At 56.8% G+C, this 23855-nt stretch overlaps 1 protein-coding gene across 1 annotated transcript in view; it reads right to left on the bottom strand.

Moving 5' to 3' along the window:
- Nucleotides 1–23855, bottom strand: part of CFAP77 (cilia and flagella associated protein 77) — a 106067-nt gene that overhangs the window by 69804 nt on the left and 12408 nt on the right. The window contains 1 exon segment of the mRNA XM_054584824.1: nucleotides 15166–15173. Within this exon segment, the coding sequence (XP_054440799.1) occupies nucleotides 15166–15173 (8 nt within the window).

A 23855-nucleotide genomic window follows, 5' to 3' on the forward strand; every position in this document is an offset into this window, starting at 1 on the left:
GTGCTCTTGTACCTGCTGCTCCAAAACATGTCCCAGCCCAGGCACAGGTGACGTTAAAGAGGCCAGGAAAGCAAGCATCAGCGGTGAAAGAACGCAAGCAGAAAGCTCAGCATCACTTGCCTGCGCTTACAGGTTTCCTGGAGCAACGCACAGGAGAGGAGAGCCCTGCAGAGCTGGCTCCCTGGGACCGGGCTGGGTCCCCTCCTCGCCCGCAGGAACCCACCCCCTTTCTGCTGCTCCCAGGCTGAGCTTTGCAAGCAAGTGCACACTGCAGCGCAGCTCACGCTGGGACCCTGGGGCTGGCTGTGTGACAGCGACTAATCGCCGCCTCTTTGCGCCCTTTCTTCTTGCCCCTAAAATGAAGGGGAGGAGATGTTCGATGAACAGAATCAGGCGCCCACCCTCTGCAAGGGACCAGGGGTCCTCTCTGGGTTTCCCTGATTTTTTCTCCTTAACATTTGTAGAGGCAGCTGGAAAGGACCCATGGGGCTTTTAAAAAAAATGCTTACTGCTGTCTCAAGGACGCCGGCTCCAGAGCAGAAGCGGGGAGAAGTCGCAGGCGCTCTGCGGTACCTCGCCGGCCGGGCCGGGCCCCATGCAGGAAGCCTGCCTCTTTAACAAAGCGTCGCCTGCACACACTAGTAATTGCCTTGTTATGGCCATTGGGTCATCGTTCATCGGCGGGCCCGGGAAGAGCCAGGGGGAGAAGTCTACCTTTGCTAAACCAATATCCCCATGACAACCCCCTGCGGTCTTCCCATTGTGGTCCCGGCAGAATAAATCCTCCGTTGCTCTTTGCTGAAAGATCATGAAGACATGATTAAAGCTCTAGATTTATAGCTTCTTCGGGCTCGAGAAATCAAGCTGCTCCCGCTGCTACAGCCTGCCCCTGTGGCTGCTGGGGACAAGGGGGTGGGGAATGGGGACAGCCCCTGAACCCCAGGGAATGCTCCCGACGCAAAGGCGGTTAACGTGTTAGCAGAACCACAGCAGGGACCACTGGAGGGACCATGGGGTCCCCATCCCCTCCTGCCATCAGGGAGAGAGACAAGCAAAAGTGCTCTCCGGGACCTGGGCATGTCCTTGGCCTCACGTCTCGTCCAACGCGTGGGTCCCCTACCCGCCGGAAGCAGCCGGCCTCTGCTGGCGTTCCTGCTCACGTGTGCTCTCTGTGGGCAGCTCCCTTGCGTACGGTCACTTTTTAAGTGCATGTGGGCTGTGCATCCTGAGAGATCCCTACAGTCACCAGGGAAGATTTCCACGGAGACCAGGGGATGTGGGTGGGGCCAGCACCGCTTTTCAAGTTTCAATTAACTTGAAAGCGGTCGGTCAGTAAGCCCCATTGCTCACGAGGTTGCACGGTGGATGGTGCCCTGCACCCACCCATATTCCTAGACCTGGACAGTCAGGAGCAGTTTCTTGAAGGTCTTCAACAAGCACATACACCATCCATCCATCTATCCGTCTGCCTGTCTGTCCGTCCATTCAACCAACCACCTCGGCTGGATTGCATGCACGGCAAAAAAATGAGGCAATGCCAGGGTTATCACCTGAGCTGCTACAGGGAAGGGAAGTCGCACTTTCTCCAGATTATCTTTTCATTTTTACCCCAAGGGAAGGGAAAATTCGATAACCCACGGGCCGGTGTGGGTGTCCGGCCTGCGGGTGCCCTCAGCCCTGGCTGCGCTCAGGAGGAAGAGTGTGGCTTCAGAAGGGCCCAGTCACTTCCTGGTCCCCCCACCGACCTCTGCCTCCAGGGAACGCCTCCCTTCCCTTAGTGCTGGTGCGCTGCAGAGAGCAGCTGCCGGGGGCAACAAGAGACGCAGCCAAGAGCTTTTCCTCTCTGAATTTTCCAGGGAGTCTGTCTTCATCTGTGCTGCCTGCGACGACAGCCACCAGCCACCAGCCCACCAGTGCTATTTAGATTTCAATGAATTAGAAAATAATTTAAAACTTAGTCTTCACCCGCACCAGCCCGACTCCATGGGCTCAGCACCCTCCCGTGGGAGCCGGTGACCACACCGGACAGAGCACGGGAGGGACCCTTCCGTCACCTACCAAGCTCTCCTGGTCGACACAGTGCCACTGCCCCGGGTCACTGTCTCCATTTCTCTCTGGCCTGTGTAGCCCTGGCCTACAAACAGAAAGAAGAATTTTCTTCTGCTGAGTCAAGATCATTGTTACAATTAATACTTTGCCTTCCTGGGCAAGACCACATGGACAGACAACGCAGGGGCCAGAAGATTCAGCTGAGATGCCCTGATGGGGAGGAAGACGTGGGTGAGGGGGGATCAGCTGAGCCTTCCTCCTGCCACGGCAGCCCCCCCCCGCCCCCGCCCCCGCCCGGTAGGCCCCGGCCAAGAAGCCTGTCGTTAAGGAAGAAATCAAAGTCCCCGAGAACGTCGCTGCAGCTGGAAATAGCGCTTCTGCGTGATGCAGGCCCGCCGAGGGCCCAGGTCAGCACAAACACACCTCGCTGCGGGATAACAGACCCGTCTTTACGGTCTGATTTAAGGCCTGGCAGGACTTTCATTGCTTCAGCCTGGCCCTCACGCACACTGTGAGGCCGCTCTGAGTCGCGAGGCAACCCGCGCCTGGAGCCCAGCGCTCCTGCTGCTCTGAGCGACTGAGAAGATGGGGCCATAAAAGCAGACGAGGGAGGCCCGGGCCTTGGAACCGGATGGATCGGGCGGCCAGCCTCCTGACTGCGCTGGGAGAGTCGGGCCGAGGAGCCCGGAATGCCGGCCTCGTTACGTGGGGCGTGCAGGCCAGTTGGAGGAAGGAACAAGGAGGCGCTTTAGGAGCCGATTTTATCCGAGGCGGAATCAGGTGCGCTGCTCGCCACTCGCTCCGCCTCTGCGCTCGGCTGCCCTCTCTCTCTCTCTGCTTCCCTGAGCGCGGGCGGGCGGGAGCCGAGTGTTTTCAGCTGCCGGAGGAGGCTTGAAATATTACAGAGGTGGCGTGCGGAGTGCTCCCCGTGGCCCTGCCCCGATGGCACACGCGCAGACATAAAAAGCAAATGCCATCAGTAACCCGTCGCCGGAGCCCGGCGACGAGCCCAGAGCTTTTCTCCCTGCCGGGGCTGTTAGCGGCGATGTATTTCTCCCTGCTCTAAGCACCATCTTTCCCAAGGCTGCATTACAATGATTTATCAACCCCATTTCTGGGGAAAACGAATAGATCAAAGTGAGGAGAAAGAAAAGGAGACTGGAGCAGCTGGAGGAAGATATTGAAGCGCGAAGCAAAAAACACAAGTGAGGGACTAGGCGGTGACACCATTGAGCTATATTCCTCGCTGCACAACTATCAGAGAAAAATAATAGTGAAACCTCGATTTTAATCCTTTTTCTCCTTTCGAAGCAGCAGCCTCCTGCCGGACATGGGGCTCTGAGCCGTGCGGGGCGCAGGGCCGCTCAGCACGCGGCCTGGCAGGGGCTCTGCCACGGGGGGCAGGGGGGGGGGGCTTGAATGTCAGCCACATCCTCTCCATCCTCCTCTTCGGGGGCTGGCCATTCTGGGGGACTCAGTGGGCTCCTAAGGAAATAGGAAGACTGCCCTATGTCACCTTGACAACGGGAACTGCCTGGGGTACGACGTGGTCCCAGTGAGACCTTCTAAAATCTCCAGCTGGGTCAAAACCCTCCTCCATCGCCTCCCAGTGGTTGTTTGCCCGGACGGCGGGGCTCCTTTGAGCTGCTGCTCTCTGCGAAGGCCAGAGGAAGGAGCAACAGGCTTGAGGCCCAGGCTGCCAAGCGGGGCCACCGTGAGGGACCCCCTGCCCCCAAAATCTCTAGCGGGCTGTGCCCTGCAATCAGTCCATTGTGAACGCAGAGGCTGCTCAGGGCCCCTGCGCTGTGCACCCCGGGGGATAAAAGCCACGCCCCTAATTTTTTTAGGAAGTTTGGTTGGACGCATTTCTGGAGGCCGCCTGGAAGCTCAGGAGCAGTACCCAGGGCGCCCTAGGGAATGTCAGACGGGGGAGCTGGCCAAGGCCGGGGCATCGGGGTGGGGGGCAGGCCTGGCTGCCTGGAGCAGGCACCCTTTGGAGTGGGTCTCGCAGGAACTGCTGTGGACGGGGTCCCTCCAGTCACCCGCTGTCTGTCCGTCACAGAAAGGAGTGCTAGTTTTTATTACTCATTTACTGTTTCTCTTTCCCTGTTAGAATGTAAGCATAGGAGAAGCATTTTATCTCATCCACCGCTATTTCCCCAGAGCCCAGGACGGTGCCCGACACTTAGTAGGTGCTTTGAAAGACGGCAGGGAATGAATGAATGATTGATTGAATGAATGCATGCCTGCCGGGCACAGCCTCCCACTTCCTCCCTGGAGCCCCGCAGCACCGCTCCTGGCACGCGTGGTTCTCCCCGTCTTACGGGCGAGAGAGCCAGGAGCGGCCAGGTCACTTGCTCAAGGTTGCACAGCTAGTCGGTGGCCGCCACATTGCCTGGCCTGTCCACACCTGAAGGTAGGGGTTCCTGACTCCACTGACGGCCGTGCGCGGTTGCAGACTGAGGAGAAAGAGACGGGGGTGGGGTGGTGTTTGTTTTTGAAGGCAAGAACCTGGGGCATAGCAAAGCGCCAATGACTTCTGCACGGTGACAGATGACATTGCCAGCAGCTCGGTCCTGCCCATCCTGACAAGGCCTAAGGAAGGCCCCGTACCACCTGCAGCAGAACAAAGAGGCCGCTCCTCTCACCCGAGACATCACCAAGCTGTGCCTCCGGCTGGGGTTCTTGCCAGTGGCTTCTCTGGTAAAAGCCAACCCCATACAACATCTGTAGGAGGCTGTTGTCACCAGGGGGTAATTGGCATGGAGTGTTGTGACATTCTGTGTCCTCACTCTGGGGGGCCCTAGGATGCTCCAAGTGATCGAACTCTACGACTTCAGGGGATTTCGAAACAGGGCCTTGGCATGCGCGGTGGCTGGGAGAGGGGGCTCGCGTCTCGGGGGACTGAGGTCAGCAGGCTGCCCTCGGCACCTGGAGCCGTGGGCACGGCCACCTGCAGGCGGGGCCGCTCGCTGGCTGCCCCGGCCCACCCTCTCAGCGGCACGGGCTGCCTGGGCCTGGCCACACTTACAGGCGTGTCCACTGTCTGAAAAGCCAGTGGGCCAGTCAGATGAGTAAGAGCACCTATTTGCTTTCCTGAAGGAGCCTGCGTTTTTAGAAAGGATGCACCACATGGTTCTCGTCAATAGGGTGTGGCGTTGAACCAGGGCTCCCCTGGTAGAACGGGGGTGTGGGGGGGCTCCACCGAGTGCAGGCAAGGACGTCGATTGGTTCCAGAATCTCTTCCCCCCGTGGCAGGTGAAAAACCTGGGGACATATGGATACTGCTGATGGAAAAAGAAGCTTCATTCCCCTCTATTCGTGTGGGGACATGAAACCAAAGTTTCACCCCAAAAGTTGAAAGAAACCGAACAGACTTCCATCGGTTGTTTAATACTTTAGGAAGCACTCGGGTCCCTGGCATGACAAGCGGCTCACTGTCTTTTCCGCCTGATCTGGTTTTTAAATAGACAAGTTACAAACCTCCTGAAAATGGGAGTTTGTAATTGAAATATTGATAAACTCTTCCCCATAAAGAATCCACTAGATGCTGCAGTAATAACTAGGAAATAGGCCAAAAAAAAAAAAAAAAGTAAGAAGAATAAGAATGCTTTTCTCTGCTTTGCCAAGAAATACAATGGTAGAGATTATTGCTTACAAAACACTGCTGCCTTTCCTCCAATTGGATAGAAAAAAATGAACCCCGATAAATTACGATGCCCCTAAATTCCAAAGAATGTGCATCAACTACCGGGGGGCCGCCATCATCCTCCCGGGCAGCCGACTTATTAGGACCGTAATTTATTATTATTATTATTATGCTTTGGTGCAAGTACACAGGCTGATAAAATTCAAATCTATTAAAACAAACGTCCTCCTTTCTCTGAATCAGGAAAGGACAATGTTCCAACGGGCAGTACTGTAAATTAGAAAAGCACATTGTTCTTAGAGGCTCAGACGTATGAGCCCAGGAGACGGCAGCAAGGCGAACATCCCCTGTGATCCAGGCTTCCGGACCCCCACCCCGGCACCCAGGGGTGGCGGCAAACTGGGCGGCAAGATACAGGGCTGGGGACCGTCCTCTGAGGCTCCTGCCTGCAGCCTCCGAACCGAAGCCCTTTTTCTGAAGATGTTTCTGTTATTGCTAAACGCACAAATCTTTCAGCTTCCGTTTTGACCAACATGGAGACACATTTCCTTCTTCAAGAGATACAAGTTACAGTGGCTTTTTAAAACAGCTTGAATGTTGGCTTTGGAAGGATTTGAGGAGTCGCTGAGTCGCTCCCTCCCACGTGCAGGGCAGGAAACTGAGGGTCCCCGGGGGCACGCAGGGGAGACTTGGAGCTAAGGGCCTGGCCCGCGGCAGGATTCACCTGGCCTTGCCGCCGGGAGACTTGGCCAAAGAAAAGCGCCGAATCTGACATGGCCCCCCTAAGTGATTGCCGACGTTCTCTTACTGGGAACGGAAGGGCCTTTAAGAATAAAAGAATTAGAGAGTCAGAAAGGGCCGCAGGGGCGTCCGGTCGGCCTGCTGCTCGGGCTCGGCGAGTGTTCCCTGGGAAGGCGCTGGGTCTCCAGCGGGCGCTTAGCTCCCGCCGGGCACCCCTGTGCCAGCGCAGCCCCGCCCGCTGGATGGCCACGGGCTTGAGCATCTCTGCTTCACAGCCAACCAACAGAGCGCCCCCTGGAGCTCCCGCCAGGGTCCTGGCCCCGGGCCTCAGCCACTCGGCAAGGGCCTGACACCTGGTGGGGATCCCATGGTGATGGCAGTTACACAGTTCTTCCCTTGGAGCAAAACGGAAAAGCCATCTTTGTATCCATGGGACACTCTCCAAGGGCTTGAAATTCGTCGTCGGATTCAACCTTGGCCTTCTCCTCTCTTTCAGCTGGTCCTCCCATGGTTTCCAAGCTGGCCACCAGCCTCCCCTCCACCTCCCCAATGCCCCCTGCTCCACAGGCGACCAGAACTGGGCCCAGGTGCTCTGTGCAGAGGAGGGGGGCCGCGAGCCGGCATTTCCTACTCACAGCATCAGGTCCCTTTGGCGGCTGCAAGGCCGCGCTGCTGACATGCTGGGGTCACCCGTGGGCTCCCGAGAAGGTAGCGGCCCGCGCTTATCGAGTCGTGACTGCGCATGCTCCCCTGCCGTGGCCCCTCCCCCAGCGCGCTCGCAGGGGCCTGGAGCGGGACCGGCGCAGGGCAACCGGCCCTGAAGGCTGCAGAGGAGCGCTGATGGGCTTGCAATGGGACAGTGATGAGAAGTGAATTATTTTTTTGGAAAGATCCTGGCGACGCCACGTGGGGAGCAGAGTGGAGGACGCGTGAGCAGGTAGGGAGATGCCGGGTGGGAGGCGGTGGCACTGAGCCTGGGGAACAAGCAATGACGGCCCTGGGCTCAGCGGGAGCGGGAGAGATGAAGCGAGCGGATAAAGGGTCTTCACAAGCGTGGTACAATGAGGAGCAGAGGAGCACAGAGCAGGGCCGCAGTGTGGCTGCCGGATGGCTGACCAGGCACACTCACTGGCGGAAGTGAGCCCCGCACACACAGCCGCTTCCCAGCACAGCGCGTACAGACCGTGTGTCCACGGAACCAGGGACCACCCGACATCACAGGCCTCGTCCAGGCGCTAAAACCACCGGCACCAAAACACCGCAGTGCGCGGCAGGCCCACCGCCCACATGCGCACGTCCAAACCGAGCTCATGATCTTTCTGCAGACCTGCTCCCCTTCCGGAATTTCCTATTTGGGTCAGACCCAGCACTATGGACTCAGTTGCCCAAAATCTTGATATCTATCCTCAACTTCTTTCCCTTTCCCTCCAGACCCAATCGGGAGCCCCCTGAACAGGGCCCCAGGATACTCCTTGGCCTCTCCCTGGCCTCTCCCTGCCACTGCTGGCCTCCTTCAGGGCTCCCCGGCAAGCGCACCTCCAGCGGCCCCTTCCGGGCCACCCTGCCCCTGGGTGCACCCCTCCAGGCCATTATCACTCTGCAGCCAAGCCGTCTCGCCATAGCCAGCTCTGTCCACGTCACTCCCCCACGTGAGACCTGTGAAGCACCCGCTGTCTGTAGGATCAGAACCGCCATTTCCAGGCGTGCAGGGTGGTGTGATGGTTACGCACGCGGCCCCCATAGCGAGAAGGCCAGAGTTCAGATCTGCGCTTGCAGCTGCGAACTGCGGGTGTAGGCATGTTCATGAGCCATGCCTCTGTGCCCTCGCCTGTGGGATGGATAACATGAGACCTGTATCCTAGAAGCTTGGTGCCTGGCACGCAGGATTGAATGGGTGCTGGTGTACTCACTGTTTTTGTTTTACATGTTTATTCTTAGAGAGGGGAAGGGAGGGACAAAGACAGGGAGAGAAACATTGATCAGTTGCCTGTCGTACATGCACGGACCGGGGACCAGGCCTGCAACCCAAGCCTGTGCCACCAAGGATCGAACCGGCGACCTTTTGATTTGCGGAACAACACCCAGCCCCCTGAGCTACGCCTATCAGGGCTACTCGCTGTTTTAATTATTGAGACCCTATGCCCGCACTTGAGGCCATCTCCTGATTCCCAGCACCCTCACTCCCAGGCCCCCCCGTTACGGCCCAGCAAGCCGAGCGGTCGGCGGCGCCCACTCACAGCATCTGCTTGTCTCCCGGCTCCTCCACACGCTGTTTCCCTTTCCTGGGACATCCTCCCACCTCACGTGTCTCCCGAACGCTTATCGTCATCAGAGTTAAAAATCATGACATTAGCAAGTGTCAGTGAGGATGTGGAGGAACCGGAACCCTTGTGCACAGCAGGAGAGAACGCGAAATGTTGCGGCCACTTTGGAAAATGACACAGGGGAGCCTGACAAAGCCAAGTATACACGGACTGTGTAACCCAGAAATCCCACTCCTCAGCACTTACCCAGGAGAAGAGAAATGAAAAGATAAGCTCACACGAAAGCGGGCCCGTATTCACAGCAGCGTCACTCACGGGGGCCCCAGGCTGGCCGCGGCCCAGCTGTGGCTCGGCTGGGGGCCGGCACACAGGCCGTGGCCCACCCACACAGCGGGAGACTGCCGGCCGGAACAGGGAATAAAGTGCTGCTCCATCGACAGCGTGGATGGCTCTCAAACGTGTCGTGCTAATGACGGAAGTCAAACGTGGAAGATGATGAACTATATGATTTCATTTCTATGAAACTCTGGGAAACACAAAACTGGGGCAGAAAGCAACTGCGGCGGCCTGGGGAGCGAATAGAAGGGAGGTCAAGTCCAAGGGGCGCAGGAGCTTTAGGGGTGATGGGACTGTTGTGCATCATGACCATGATGGTTACGTGATTGTACAAGTATCAGGATTCATCGAACTGTGTGCTAAAAATGAATGGATCTTACTATATGAACCCTACCTGGTGTGGCTCAGTGGATTGAGCACCAGCCTGCAAACCAAAAGGTCGCTGGTTCGATTCCCAGTCGGGGCACAGGCCTGGGTTGACGGCCAGGTCCCCAGTAGGAGGCACTCAAGAGGCAGCCACACAGTGATAGTTCTCTCCCTCTTTTTCTCCCTCCCTTCCCCTTTCTCTAAAAGTAAATAAATAAAATCTTTTTTAAAAACTTAAAAAATGTCTTCATAACCAATGATGAAAGAAAACATGTGAAACCAACGCACAGACTGGCCCCTCTATGAAGCCTCCTCTCACGTTCCCCTCTGGCTGCCCTTTCCTTGTCCCCTCCCAGTTGCTGGACTTTTCCCACGGCCTTGGCAGGAGGTCCGACGGGTCCACCTCGGACGGGCCGAGGCAGGCCCCAGACTCCCCCATTCACCCCTGCCCCCTGCACCTGGTAAGCGGGAGACGCCACTCACAGGACCCTGTCCCAAGAGCTCGGCCAGGTGCTGACTGGCACGTCCCCGTGTGAGCCTCACAATGACCCGGAGGTGGGTGTACCATCCCCGTTTTACAAAAACCAGAGGCTCCAAGAGGCTGACTGAATACCTGCCACGTCAGGCAGCTCGGTGTGGTGGGGCTGGGCTTTGAAGCCAGGTCCGCCTGCCTGTCTGCCTGCCTGTGTCAAGGCTGCGCCTTGAACTCAGTGTCCCACGCGTGTGAGAGAGAGGACGCAATCAGGGATGATGTTTTATTGAATCTAATGGAATCGGAGCCATTCCACGTCTCCTCTGCCCCTTCTTCCCAGGTCATGTCCTCAGGTTCTGTGATGTTTGTGTAACATGCGTGCGTGTGTGCTCTCGATCCACTAAAATCTGAGCTTCCCCCTCTCTTCGTGTCTGAATTAAACCAAAAAGCTAAGTGAGCCCTCTGCCCAGGAGACCAGTGTTACCTTGCACACAGCTAGCACCTCCGAGTTGTCATCTAATTAAGCCACACTCCCAAACAAAGCGCATAACAGTGTCACCGCCTTAACAATGGCTGCCTCCCCTGACAGCCCCTCGCTGCCACTGCCGCTGCCACGCCGAGCGCCGTGCGGCTGTAAAACAGATGATCCCCGGCTAAGGAAGCCGCACCCCAAAGCAGGCCTCTTCCTTCTGCGGCTGGCCCTTGAGCGTGGAGTCGTTGTAAGAAGTATGCTAGGGCTGGGGACAGAGGGAAGAAGCAGGTCGATTCTTTAATCAGCCCGATTTTCTGGTATGTTCTACCAGTTAGCATCCTGGAAATCCCCCCTTTCAAAGCACAGGCTGTGCTGCTGTTTGAAGTCCCTGCGTACCCTGCTGTCGGTGGCTCCGTGCGTGCGTGCTCAGCGAGAGGACGGTGAGGGTGGAACTATGGAGGGAGGGCGCGCTGGTCTGCGGGGGCTCGAGCCACGTCTGCGCCTTGCTTGATCGGGGGCCGGCAGGGAGGGGCCACGCTCCAGGTAGCGGGAGCGAGGCCCACGTCCGCGTGGGGAGGTGGAAGCCACCGGCAGCTTCCTGGGGGCCTGCTTCCTGTTATTCGCTAGGCTTGAAAGGGAACGGGAATTAGAATAACATGGCTTTTTTTTCCTTGGGAGGGGGTCCCCTAAAATAGTAAATGATCGATTAATTTGACCTAGTTCACCCTCTGCATCCCCCGAAAGGGGCAGGTGCTGAGGGACAGGGGGAGGTGTGCCGCCTCCCGCTGCCTTTGGCACCAGGTTTCACTCATTAGCTGATTTTAAGGGGAAAACCAGGAAATGCGGAAGCAGAGGCCAGTGTGGGTCCTGGAGAGTCGGCTCCGGTTGGAACCCTGGCTGCCCACCGCGCCGGCTGCGACTGCAGGGCGGGTCGCCTCTCCTCCTCCAGCCTCCACGGTCTCCTCTGTAAAACGGGACTCGTGCCTCTCACATAAGGCCGCGGGAGGACAGACTTGAATGAGGCGTGTGGACACATCGCTTAGCACGCTCTCCGACCCAGAGCGGAGCCCTCGGTAAAACGCAGCGTTATCTTTGTTGTGTGATCCCGCCTCCCATTGAGAGAGAGAAGAATGCCGCAGCCACGCTCACGTGGCCAGTGCCAGCGCACGTGGAGCGTATCCGACGCAAACCTATGAGGCTGTGCCAGCGTGAGAATGTGGATGGGGAGGGGCCCGGCTCCCACCGGGTTTTTCTGACCAAGTCTCCTACTTAGAATTCAACCCGTCAACGCAAAGGGTACCGAAGAAAAGAATGAACTTGGGGAATGTGCCGAAGGGTGGGGAGGAGGTGCCTATTAATTCCGAAACCCAGGTAAAGCATCTCCCCCCGACCCCGCCCACCTCTGCTCCTCGCGAACTTTTTGTGGTAAGGAGTTGACTGCTAAGGACATATCTTCTTATCCGCACGTTGGCTCTGGCCTGTCACCCCACAGTAGCCAGGGCACTGGGAGGAGGCGAGCCGGCGTTGTTGAGTCCTACCCCTGTCATCCTTAGCACCACTGCATCATGTGGCGCCTGGCGGCGCGGCCCAGGGGCAGCCTGCATGAGAACCACCAAAATGCAGATTCCCGGGCCCCTCTGAGTCAGACTCTCCCAATATGGGGCCCAGGAGCCATCGTTTCGACAGGCTGCCCGGGGAGCTAGGTGACGTGTGAGACGCGCTGTCAGGCGTCTGTCCCAGCTTCCCTGGAGCTGGCGGTTCTGTGGCAAAGGAGGAAAGTGGGACCACCCACGCCCGGCAGACTCGGGGACCCGAGGCAGAGGGCAGCCCCGCAGGTGCTGGTCAGAGTCCAGTCCTCTCCGGGGCCGCTCGAGCTGACTCACTTCCTAGGCTTTAAGGGGGCTCTGTACCACGTGGTTTCCGTCGTGCGTGTCTGGCCAGGCAAGTTCACGCGTGCTTACAGCACCCGGGAGCAAACCTTGAGGGCGGTGATCCCCACCACGATCGCTGATAGGTAATGAAATCAGAACGGTCCTTCCTAACCAGCACGACTGCATCTGCCTCCCCGTGGTCTGTGACCTGACGGCGGGCGGAGCGCCCCGTCCCCCAGGCCCCCGTCCCCAGCCCCGTCCAAAGACCCCTCAAGAGAACTCTCAGAGGACACAAGGGTGAGAGGAACAGCACTAAACAATTGCTCTTGTTTGTTTTGGTGTTTAAAAGTCAATCACCTCTACATTCACATTCGAAGCAGCACCGTTCACGTGGCCAAGTGTCTGTCCGTCCATCGATGGGTGGCCAGACCAACGTGCTCCATCCACACAATGGACTACAGTTCACCCATAAAAGGAACGAAGTTCTGACACTTATTACAACTTTGAGGACGTTGTGCTGAGTGAAATAAACCTGACACGAACGGACAAATCCTGTAAGCTCCCACTTACAAGAGGCGTTGGTTCTTAGAATAATCAAATTGCAGAAACAGGAAGTGGAACGGGGGCCGCCACAGGCAGGGGGAGGGGACAGCGAAAAGCTAATGTTCTGTGGGGACAGAGTTTCAATCTGGGAAGATGAAAAGTGCTGGGGAGGGACGGTGGCGGCGGTGGCCCAACAGTGTGACTGTCCTTAGTGACGCTGAACTGTACACTCAGGAAGGTGAAGAGGGAGCCCCGGCTGGCGGGGCTCAGCGGACTGAGCGCCAGCCTGGGAGCCCAAGGGTCGCCGGTTCGATTCCCAGGCAGGGCGCAGGCCTGGGTTGCGGGCCAGGCCCCCAGGAGGGGGCGCGCGAGAGGCAGCCACACATGGATGTTTCTCTCCCTCCCTTTCCCTCTCGCTAAGAATAAATTTTTTCTAAAAAGGGTGAAGAGGGCAAGTTTTATATGTATTTCACCACACTTTTTAAGAAAATATTTAAAAGAAGGACAAAAAGTCAATAACCCGCGCAAGTCCGAGTTTTACTAGTAGCCACACGTGACTTGGGGCACACCTCACAACGGCTCCAAGCACCGCAGCTTGTCAGGAGGCCGCCTCGCTGCCACTCCCGAGTCTGGCCGTGGCCCCTGCCGAGCCCGCGGCCCCTGGGACCCTGCGGCGCTGGAGGCGGACCCCGCCCAGAGGACCGACTGGCGGGGCTCTGCGCCTCCTCTTCATTTCCCTCCCGTTCCCGTTCCCTGGCACATATCCAGCCCATAATTAGGCAGATTCTCCAAGGAGAGGAAATACTTCCTGCCCAAATGACAAGCTGTGGATTAGGCAGCTCTCTTCCCAGATGTGGCATTTGTCTCCCTGGCACTGCTGCTGCAGGTGGCTCTAGCTTGGCTTGGCCGGAAAGCCCCATCTGAGTGCCTCGTCCCCACAAATGCCTTCTTCTGCTGCGGCTGCTTCGGCCCAGGGCTCCCGTTTCCGAATGGGAGGGGGCGGGGGTGTCTTCAGAACCCAGTGACGGGCCAGGGGGAGCCCTTCACCCTGGTGGCTGCTGAGCTGTCACCAGGGACTGTCCAAGGCTCTGACCAGTGGCCACTGTCATCTGTGCAGAGCCCAGTGCAGAGTTGACAATAAATGGCTGTCGCAAGGACTCAGTGGTTGATTGGGAAAAACGGGGAAACAGCCCAGCCCTACCACTGATTTCATGGAAAATTCATGCTTTGCAGACCCTGGTAAGTGATTTCCAAGTGCTCGCATCTACCGTTCAAGTGCTCCAGGAGCTCCGTGCACGCAACCTGGGGTCCTGTTTTCAAGGTAATGCCCTGATTTGGAGTTTACAGACCAATATACGCGACAACAGCTGACATTTTGATGTTGTAATGATCCCAAACAAGCGTCCCCGCCTCGCGGAACTCCCCGAGGTGGCCTGGTCCCCTAAGGCAGACACAGGCCAACTTTAAACGGGGGGGGGGGGTTCCTTCACACGAGCACGAATGCCCGTCAGTGACTAAAGCACGGCACTAAGCCGAAGAAGCCAGACACAGACGATTGCACGTTCTAACAGCGCTCTTCTACGAAATGTCCAGAAGAGTCAAATCCACAGAGACAGAAAGCAGAGCGGCCGATGGGGAGCGGGGAGTGGAGGGTGCTGTTTGGTGGGTGCCAGGGGTCCTCCTGGGCTGGCGGACGTCTCCGAACCCGAGAGGGGGTGGTGCGTACCGGGGGCGTGCTAGATGCCACTCCGCTGCACACGTGAAATGGTTAACGGTGTGTGATGTGGATTTCGCCTTTTCGTTTGTGAGAACGGGCGCCACGCCGCCGCACAAACGATAACAAGGTGTGTGTGTGCTCATTCGGGTAAGTCTGCCAGTGACGGCCCCCAAGATGCAAACGCGGGTCCGTCCAGGTGAGGAAGGCTCTGAGTGCCGTCCCGCCTGCTCCTTTGTTCCACAGCTGGCTTCCCTGCTGGCGCGCGGGCTCCCCAGAGGACGGCGGGGGTTCTTTCTGTCTCGTTCCCTGTATGCCTTGTACCTAAGTTGGCTCCTGGCACGTAGCAAATGCCAAACAAATGTGTGCTGAATAAATGAATGGCAGCGGCTGCCGAGCATCACCTGGCCTGGGTGCTGTGAGAGGGGGGAACTCTAGGTCGTCCCTTCTCAGCCTGGAATGAGTGCACAGATACCTGAGACCTTGTTAGAGATTCCGAGGTGGGTGCTGTGATTCTGTGTCTCCAATAAGCGCCCAGGGGCATGGAGGCTGTGGTCCACCGTCCACACTTTGAGAGGCAAGAGTCCAGACATGCCAGACCCAAGCCACGCCACTGCAGCAGGTTTGGGGGTCAGGTTCCTGGGCCATCTGTCTCCCCAGTCTCACTGCTCATTCAGCCTCCCTGCACCCAGAAGCCTGAGCGCTTGCTGGTTCCCCTGGGGAGGAGGATGAAGGCAACCGGCCGCTTCTTCCCATGATTCCAAGGGAGGCTGTCATTTCAAGAAAAATGCGTCCATTCCAATTCAGAACACTTGGTGTTCGACGTTTTCTTGTGTGGCGGGGAGAGGGGAGAGCGGGAGCCTGTGGCCCCCAAAAGAAACATGCTGTTCCTTCTGCCTTTGTGTTTCTGAGCATGTAAACCCAGTTTGAATCACAGCTAATGAACAGGCCGTCTTGTACTTCCCAAACAAAAACACGTCGTACTTCAGTGGGACCGCAACCGTACATTAAAAAGCTGTCAGCTTCCCCACAATTTCCCTGAACCTTGCACCGCAGAAAGATACCTTGTCACTCAGAGTCGAGTGCGGTTTTACTGAAATATCTCCTCGTCGGTGTAAATAATGAGCAGAATTGCCTGAGACTATCCGGCCCTGTCCTCCCCCCCACCCCCCGACACGTACGCAAATGGCAGGTATGTGGGTGAGAGTCTCAGCGCTCCCCCTGAAAACAAAGGCGGGTGGTCCCGCCAGGCCTGCTGCTGGGTGTTCAGGGTGCAGAGGGGTCGTGGAGGGCAGTGAGGGAAAGGAGAGCATGGTGGCCGTGATGAAAACAGGGGCCTTCGCAAGCTGCAAACCGCGGAGGCGGGGCTGCCACTCAGCAGCTATTCTGGGAACACACACAGGCGTAGCAGCAGGCGCCACGCGGGCAGACGGGTCCTGCAGAAGGATGGCCCAGACCCTGGGCGCTGCCCACGCAACCCATGGGGTTCAGGACCGAGGCTCGGCGACCGCTCCGCCGCATCCCGTTTGTGGGATGCTGGCCCCTTCACCTCTCGGAGCCTCAGGCTCTGCGCCTCTCGAGCGACAGTAAGGAGGACAGCCTCACAGAGGGGTAGCAAAGGAGCTGATGAGGGCCAAGGTGCTCTTTGAACCCTGGGGTATAACCCAGATGCTAATCCTGGCTGCCCGCCGCTAGCCTGGAAGGCGAGGCGTGGGCTCTGGCACCAGCCCCGCTGAGGTCTGGGTCTCGGCGCCACCTCTCAGTTGCCAGCAGGGTGACGTCAGGCGCGTTGTTGTGCCCCTCGGAGCCTCGGTTTCCTCATCTGTAAAATGGGGTAACAACAGTGCCCGTGCCTGTGGTGGTGGCACTGTGAGGACTGGATCTGAGGATGCGTGTTTACACTAGCGCCTCGGTAGGGCAAGCACTCCGAGACCGCAAGCTGCTATCGCTGCCGCCGCCGCTGCCACTGCGATAGTCCTCGCTGAATGCCGACGGTGACGGCAACGTCGGTGCCAGCAGTGATGGTGATGGTGATGGCGGCAATGATGATGGTGATATTGATTATCCTCATAAGAGCAATTTTAAAATAGGGGTGGGGAATCGCCCAGGATATCCACCCCCTATATATAATTGTTACCACTTTCCATTTTTCAGAGTCCCCCTTCCCCCCGGGCCCTGCTCATGGATAAGCATCATTTTTGCAAAACTGTACCCAGACCAGAGGTAGAATCTTGTGTCCTGCTCCCACCCCCAGCCGCTGACCATCATCACACATGCGCATTTCCCACACGGCCGGAAGCCTTCGTCGTGGCAGCTTTCCGTTGCCGTGGCATTAGACCTCCGGCGCTCAGTGCAGAATGGTGAGACGGGCGTGACCAGCGTCTCTGAAGGCTGTATTCTTTTCGGAACCTTTTCTTCCCCGAAACCATTCTGCGTCTGTCTTCACGCCACAAAAAGAGAGGCAGGGGCTCAAAGCAAGCGTGGGAAATGCTCATGTCGTTGACTGGAATCAACTAGCCAACACCACTTGATTTGACCCAACTTGATAGTAGGATGGATGGTGGCCCCCCCAAAAAATATATGTCCCCTGATCCTGGGAATGTGATCTCATTTGGAAAATGGCCTTTGCTGATGTACTTAAAGGATTTTGAGATGACATCATCCTGGATTTATCTGCTTGGGCCCTAAACCCAAAGTGTGTCCTTGTAAGGAAGGATGGAACACAGACAGAGCAGGAGGCCATGTGACCACGGAGGCAGAGACTGGAGTGATTCTGTCACAAGCCAAGGAACGCCTGGGGCCACCAGAAGCTGGGAGACGCGAGGGAGGGCTCTCAGGGATTCCCAAGGCAGCATCTTGGTTTCAGTCCTCTGGTCTCCGGAGCTGATGCGTGTCTGCTGTTTCAAGTGCCCCGGCGTGTGGTCCTCTGTCACGGCAGCCACGGGGGCCGAGTGCACCTACCAGCTCCACAACCAGACTACCCTCCCCCCGTGGCCTGGGTTCCCCGCGCTGAGGCGTGGGGGGCCGAGTCCCACAGCCTGCCCGTCGTGTGCAGGCTCACCAGCCTGAAAACGCCCGCCTGGCAAGGTCTGCACTGGGCTGAACTCCGTTTTCTTCCTTTCGCTAGTCCTGTGGGCCGCGGTGCCGATGAAGCCACGAGCTGAAATCACCAAGCATTTAAGGGGCTGAAATGAAGGCGGGGGGCCCTGGGGCGCCTCCTGATATTGAAGGGTCAGGTCACGCCAGGCTCCACTAAATGCCATATTGATTGAATTCTTGCCATCTTGCCGGAACCAAATGCTGATAGGATCAGCGTTAGGGCTGCGTGAGCGCAGCGACCTTGTCTCCCCAGACGCCACTCGGCGACTGCCGCCCATCCCCGGGGGGCTGATGCTTTCGGCTGCAAGCTGGGCTCTTGGATTTGGGGCCAATCCTCTGAAGAGTGTTTTCAGATTCCTTTCCTTTTTATTTGGTGCCAGGTGAACACAGGCCAGCCCCTCTCCCTAGAACATTGCCATTATTGACAAGTGGAGATGAAATTTCAGGCGACTGAAGACACGCTCCTGCCATGCCATGTGGCGGTGAATTAAGAGGGGGCTTCTGGAAAATTTTTGAAAAATCTCTCCCTCTCCCTCAGACCCCAAAATGGAAGTTGCAGCATCAAGTAAATAAATAAAATAAGTAGGCCATCTCGCAGTGACATTTTCATTAGCCCGCTCTCTTTCTGTCTCATTAGCCTTCACGGCAGAGGAAGGATTGTTTTAATTAGCAGGTTTGAAGTCTGCTCCGGCCGCCTCCCCTCCTGCTGTTGCCAGGATTACCCTGTCGGCTTATAAATACAATACAAATCATTCCAGCCCACAACACCGCCTCAGAAGGCCGCAGAAGAAAGGGGGCCCACCCCAGTCCATGTTAAGTGTCTTGGAACAATGTTCTTTCTCTAGACACGCAGGCACGATTCAAGCGCTTTATCGGCCTCGATCAAACGGTTCAATATCCTCTCATGGAAAAGCTCATTCTTGTTCGGGAACAGCCGTGCGTTCCCTTTCTCCCGCCGGCCGGCTCGATGGGATTGCTCCTCCCAAGTCCTCGTTTGGATTTACTGGTGAAATGCTCAAATCAGAAGGCTGACCAGGGAACCGCCCAAGCCTCCAGCAGCTTCCTACAGGGTGCTCCTGGGCATGAACAAATTGTTTTTCAGCAACACAAGGTTCTCCACAGAGAGTTTGCTTCTCGGTGAGGCCACAGGGCAGGCTCGTGGGCCACGCCACACTGAGCGCACAGCTACATCCTCCCCAGGGAGAACCCGCTGTCTTTAAACCTTGAAATGAAAACATCTTCAGTTTGAACTGGAAAATGAGTCTGGATATTCCCAGAAAAGCCAAGGTGACTACTTACTAGGAAACTGTCTCCCGGGTACCCACTAAACCGATGACTTACTCACTTGTTTGGTAAACGTTTATTGAGCACCTAGTTTTGCCAAGGGCTGTGAGCGCCGGGGGTAGAAGGCGAACGAGACCTGGTTCCTGCCTACATGCTAAAAGCAATGACAGAAACACACGTGAGACACACAGAGGCAGGGGGCGGGAGACCGGAAACCCTCCGAGAGTGCGGACAGGGCCAGGAACAGCTTCCGAGGGAGGGCACTCGGCTGAGACTGAGACCGTGGGGGAGGGGTGGCCACGCGAGAGCAGGAGGAAGGGCGAGCAGGGAAGCCGCATCTCAGGCCGGGAACCGCCAGCCCGTAGGCAGGTGACAGTGGCCCTGAGCCACGTGAGGGGACACAGTGCAGGTGGGGAAACGTGTGGTTAAATCTTATCAGAGCAGAAAGGTGAAAGCAACTCATGAGTTAGGCGAGGGCATCATGAACACTTTGCTAAACCAGAGTCTAGATTCTGCCCTGTAGGTGACAGAGGACCATTAAAGACACCAGGCCCTGGCCTGAGTTGGTTAGAGCATCATCTCAATATACTAAGGTTGCATGTTCGATCCCTGGTCATGGTGCATAGAAGAATCAACCAGTGAATGCATAATTAAGTGGACAACAAATTGATGTTTCTGTCTCTCTCGCAAGATTAATTTTTAAAAATATTTTATTTATTTTTAGAGAGGGGAAAGGAGGGAGAAAGGGAGAGAAACATCAATGTGTGGTTGCATTTCGTGCGCCTTCTGCTGGGGGCCTGGCCTGCAACTCAGGCATGTGCCCTGACTGGGAATCGAACTGGCAACCCTTTGGTTCTCAGGCCGGCACTCAATCCACTGAGCCATAATAGCCAGGGCTCTCAAAATTAATTTTAAAAAAATATGCCAGGCTTACACTGTGGCACCTAAGGATAAAACGGGGCCACCCATGCATGGAAGTCTTGTTCACGGCAGTGCCTCCCACAACCAGTCACTGAAGGAAACTTCAAACCACCAGCGCACCCATTTATTCAAGAAACATTCCAGAGTGCCGGCCCATCTGTGCCAAATGCTGGCTGAGAACTTGCACTGGAGAAATAAAGAGACACAGTCCTCACCCACAAGACACGTGCGGCTCACTGCAGGCTGAGCGTGGGGGAGGGGCAGTTCCAGGGAGTGGGCCTCTGCGGTGGAGGCCGCGCAGAGCGCTGGGAGGCGCAGGCGCCCTTTCGAGGGGAGAAGCTCTCTGACATCAGTCTTAAAGAATGTGCAGGGACCTTCCGGTGGGCCGTGAACAGTCGGAAAGCCGCGGAGGCCCAGGCACCTGCAGGCGGGGACACAGGCGCCGGCCGAACCTCCAGACACTTACCGAAAGCCAGACCTTTCCCCACAAGAACTATCCCAAAGCAAACCCACAGCCGCCACCAAACCCTTCCCGCCCGCTTCCCCCGCACCCCATATTCACATGCGTCCCCACGTCGCCAGGTCCTGGCGGGCCTGCCTTCTCAATGGCCCTCCTGTGCGCCCGTTTGTCTTGTCTCCTCCGTCCTCATGCAGGGCCTGGCTCTCGTTCGCGTTGCTTCCCCAGCCCCTTGAGGATCTCCCGTGGCCGCCCTGGGCTTCCCTCCGCTCTCCACTCTGGGGCGAGGAGGCCTTTGCAAAGCCCACGTGACCGCGTTCCTGCCCCCAGCCCCGACCTCTGCTCAGCGGGCTCCCATTGCTCTTGCACTCTGTGACTGGCCTCCCGCAGGGCCCTGCGTGGCCCTGCCCCCAGCCGACCCAGTCCCCACCCCGAACGGTCCTCTCCCGCGCCACGTCCAGCGCCCCCAGACTCCCGGCGCCCGGAACCCCCACGCTCTCGCCCTCCTCGGGCTCTCTGCTCCTGCTCTTCTAGGGCCCGGGATCGCCCTTGAACTTCTCCTCCACCAGCCCCCCCCCCATTCCTGTCCCGTGAACTCCAACCTCGGCTCAGTTTCCACTTCCTCCGAGAAACCATCCCAGCCTTCCCCGTCCTGTGAAACCTCCCGACTGGATGCACCATGAACTTCTCCTTCACTCTCGTTCCACTGGCAACCTTACATTCGTCTGTGATTCTTTGATTAATGTTTACTGCCCGCTGAGACTGTGAGGCTCCACAAGAGCAGAGATCGTGCGCAATTTTGCTCACCAGGGTCTCTCTGATGCCTAGTGAGTCCTGGCACACGTAATGGAAGCTCAGTTAATACTAAAGTATTTGTTCACTGAAACAACGGATGGATGGAAGGAAGAATGGCTGGCTGGCTGGCTGGAGGGATGGATGGGTGGCTGGGTGGACGGAGGACTGTATGGATGATGGATGGAAAGGGATGGATGGATGGAGGGAGAGAAAAAGAAGTGTGATGTAAAGCGTGCTCTCAGAAATACCTTACGGATGGTTAGTGAAGCTAGTTAGTTAAGTTTCGGGGTTCAGTATCAATAACAAGGCAAGCGTCCCGCAGAGGGCCCAGGACCGCGCGTGACTGTCGATCCGTGAGTGGACCGCCCCACACCAGAGAGGACACTGCCGAGCTCACTCTGCTCGCGCCACGTCCACAGCCCCCACCACGACGGCGGCTGCCGGCTCAGCCTGCCGGATGCCACGCGGCACCTGCCTCGTCACCCTGCCCGCAGCTCCCGCACCAGAGGCCGCGAGCCACGCCCCGAGCGGCCACATGTGGAAGTCTAAGCCCCGGACCTCAGAATGTGGCCTGGTTTGGCCATTGCAAAGGGGGCTTGTTAAGATGAGCTCAGAATGGAGCAGAGCAGGCCCCTAATCCCACGTGACGGAGCACCTCACGTAAAGGGGACGCTTGGACATAGACACACACATAGGGAGCGGGTCGCGTGACTATGGAGACAGTTGTCTATAAGCCAAAGAGAGAGGCCTGTAATGGACCCTCCCCCGCAGCCTCCGGGGCGCCAGCCCCACCGCGCCCCCCTCTTGGGCTCTGGCCACCCAGGTTGCGGCCGTTTGTTTCTGCAGCCCTGGCCAGCGAAAGCAGAGGGCAGTATCTCTAGACCTGAGGGTGACCAGGGCAGCCCCGGTGCAGTGGGTGCGACGCAGAGGGCACCGAGGGCGGCGCTGGGGGGCAGAGCGTCCGCGGCGGGAAGGGCGCAGCGAGCAGGCCGACGGGGCGCCTCCCCTGGCTCCCGAGCTGCCGGGCCGGAGCGAGGCTGGCCGCTGCGTCTTCCGGTGCCCTGTCGCCGCAGGCTTTGGGCACTGGTAAATCCCTTACGTTGCCAGGCAGCCTCTTCTCTACCTTTAGATAAGTAACCCTGGAATGATCGCCTTGGCTCAGGTCGGCGGTGTCACGTTAAGAAACTAGAGTTTAAATCCACCTTCTCTCTCCCCGTTCCCTCTGCCCGCGCTGCATTATTCCTGAGGAAGAAGCCAATTAATAGTAGCTTGGCTGTGGCAATGCAGCCCGCTGTACAATGTAGCAGTGCCTAATGGAGTTTTAATTTCCCCATGGTGAGTCAATATTTGCTTTAAGAAAGAAAAATGTCACCATAAACCACTGCCCCGAATGAATTTGGTAGCACAGAGGGCGAGAGAGTCTTCTTTTTTAGGTAAACAGAGACGGGAAGTGGATGTGAGGCGCGGGGGGATTTCACTCTTCACAAATAAGATTGCTTTTGGGTTTTGCTGCTCCTTCAGACGACGGTTATTAAATATTTTGCGTTGCAAATGCAGATAACTGTCAGACTCTCCCACAGTTTAAAGGGTCTGAAACAAAGTCATTATAATAGAGAAGAGGAACAATTTATTCCAGCCTATTAATAACTGCGGGTGGGGGGGGGTCAGGGAGGGAGGGGAATATACTATTAGGCGCCCCTGCTGGAAGGCCTTACGGTTGCTCCTTAATCCCCACGACCAGGGATGCAGGTGGAAACCAAATCCTACTTTTAAAAGGAAAATGTGTTAGTCTTTGCAGGATCGTGTGAGGAAATAAACTTCTGCGACCCCCTCTCTCTCATAAAAAGTCTGTCCAAAAATGATGTTGCTCATTCTATCTGTCGAAGGATAGTTTCATTCCCTGCTCAAAATCGGAATGAAAAATTTGCCTTGCCAAATGAACGTTGTACACTGAACTTGTCAAATCCTTTCTCCTGACACAAATAAAAGGTAACATTGGGTGGCGGCATGTAAAACAGCTCTGACAAGATAGCAGGGGAGACAAAGAAACAGACATATTTTGATTTCCTCTGTTTTCGAGGCGGGGCCGGGGGGCTGGGGGGTGCCAGCTTTCGCAGCTACAGGTACCAGTCGAACGAGCCGCTTTCATGTTGATGTTCGATGGCATAATGACCCTGTTTCCAATTAGCCAGAACATGACAAAATCTCAACTTTTATGGCGGCACAGCTGCCAGGGAGGAGGCCGTCTGCGTGAGGAGGCCCTTCCTTCGGGAGGGACCGGGCCGCCGTGCGCTGTAATGACGCGTCCCAACGCCGTGGGGGACGACTCCTGGCGTGTTTAAAAATAAACAAGGTAAGTGACCGCCCTTTCATTAAGTCTGTACTCCTATCATAGAAGTGACTTTTTTTTTCCTATTAAAATTGTTGATTGAAGGTCGTTGGCTGTTTCAGTTCAAAATTACATTTCGACCCTCTTTGAGGCTGCCGCTGTTAAAAATCACACCCGGTGCCTAGTTAGTAACAAGAAAAGACTCCTAAAACTGCAGTTTCGGGGGGAGAAAAACACAAGCAAGGAGCCCAGACTGCACCTTACTCTCCCCCAGGGCACCCCGCTCCTTTGTTCTGCTAAGAAAAATTAACCTCCATCTCAGCTCCCGGTCCCCAGATTGATTATCATAGTCATTTAAATACTGTAATCTCATTTTCAGCACTGAGATAAGGAGAGGGGTGCGGGGGCAGGGGGGGGGCTCGGCGCGAGGCTGGGGAGAGAAAGCAAGGGGGAGGAAAGGAGAAAACAGAATAAATTATCTGACAAAGGGACG

Source organism: Pteronotus mesoamericanus, unplaced genomic scaffold (genome assembly GCF_021234165.1).
Source record: "Pteronotus mesoamericanus isolate MK-2021 breed Mesoamerican mustached bat unplaced genomic scaffold, CSHL_Meso_final contig_78, whole genome shotgun sequence".
Classification (NCBI taxonomy): domain Eukaryota; kingdom Metazoa; phylum Chordata; class Mammalia; order Chiroptera; family Mormoopidae; genus Pteronotus; species Pteronotus mesoamericanus.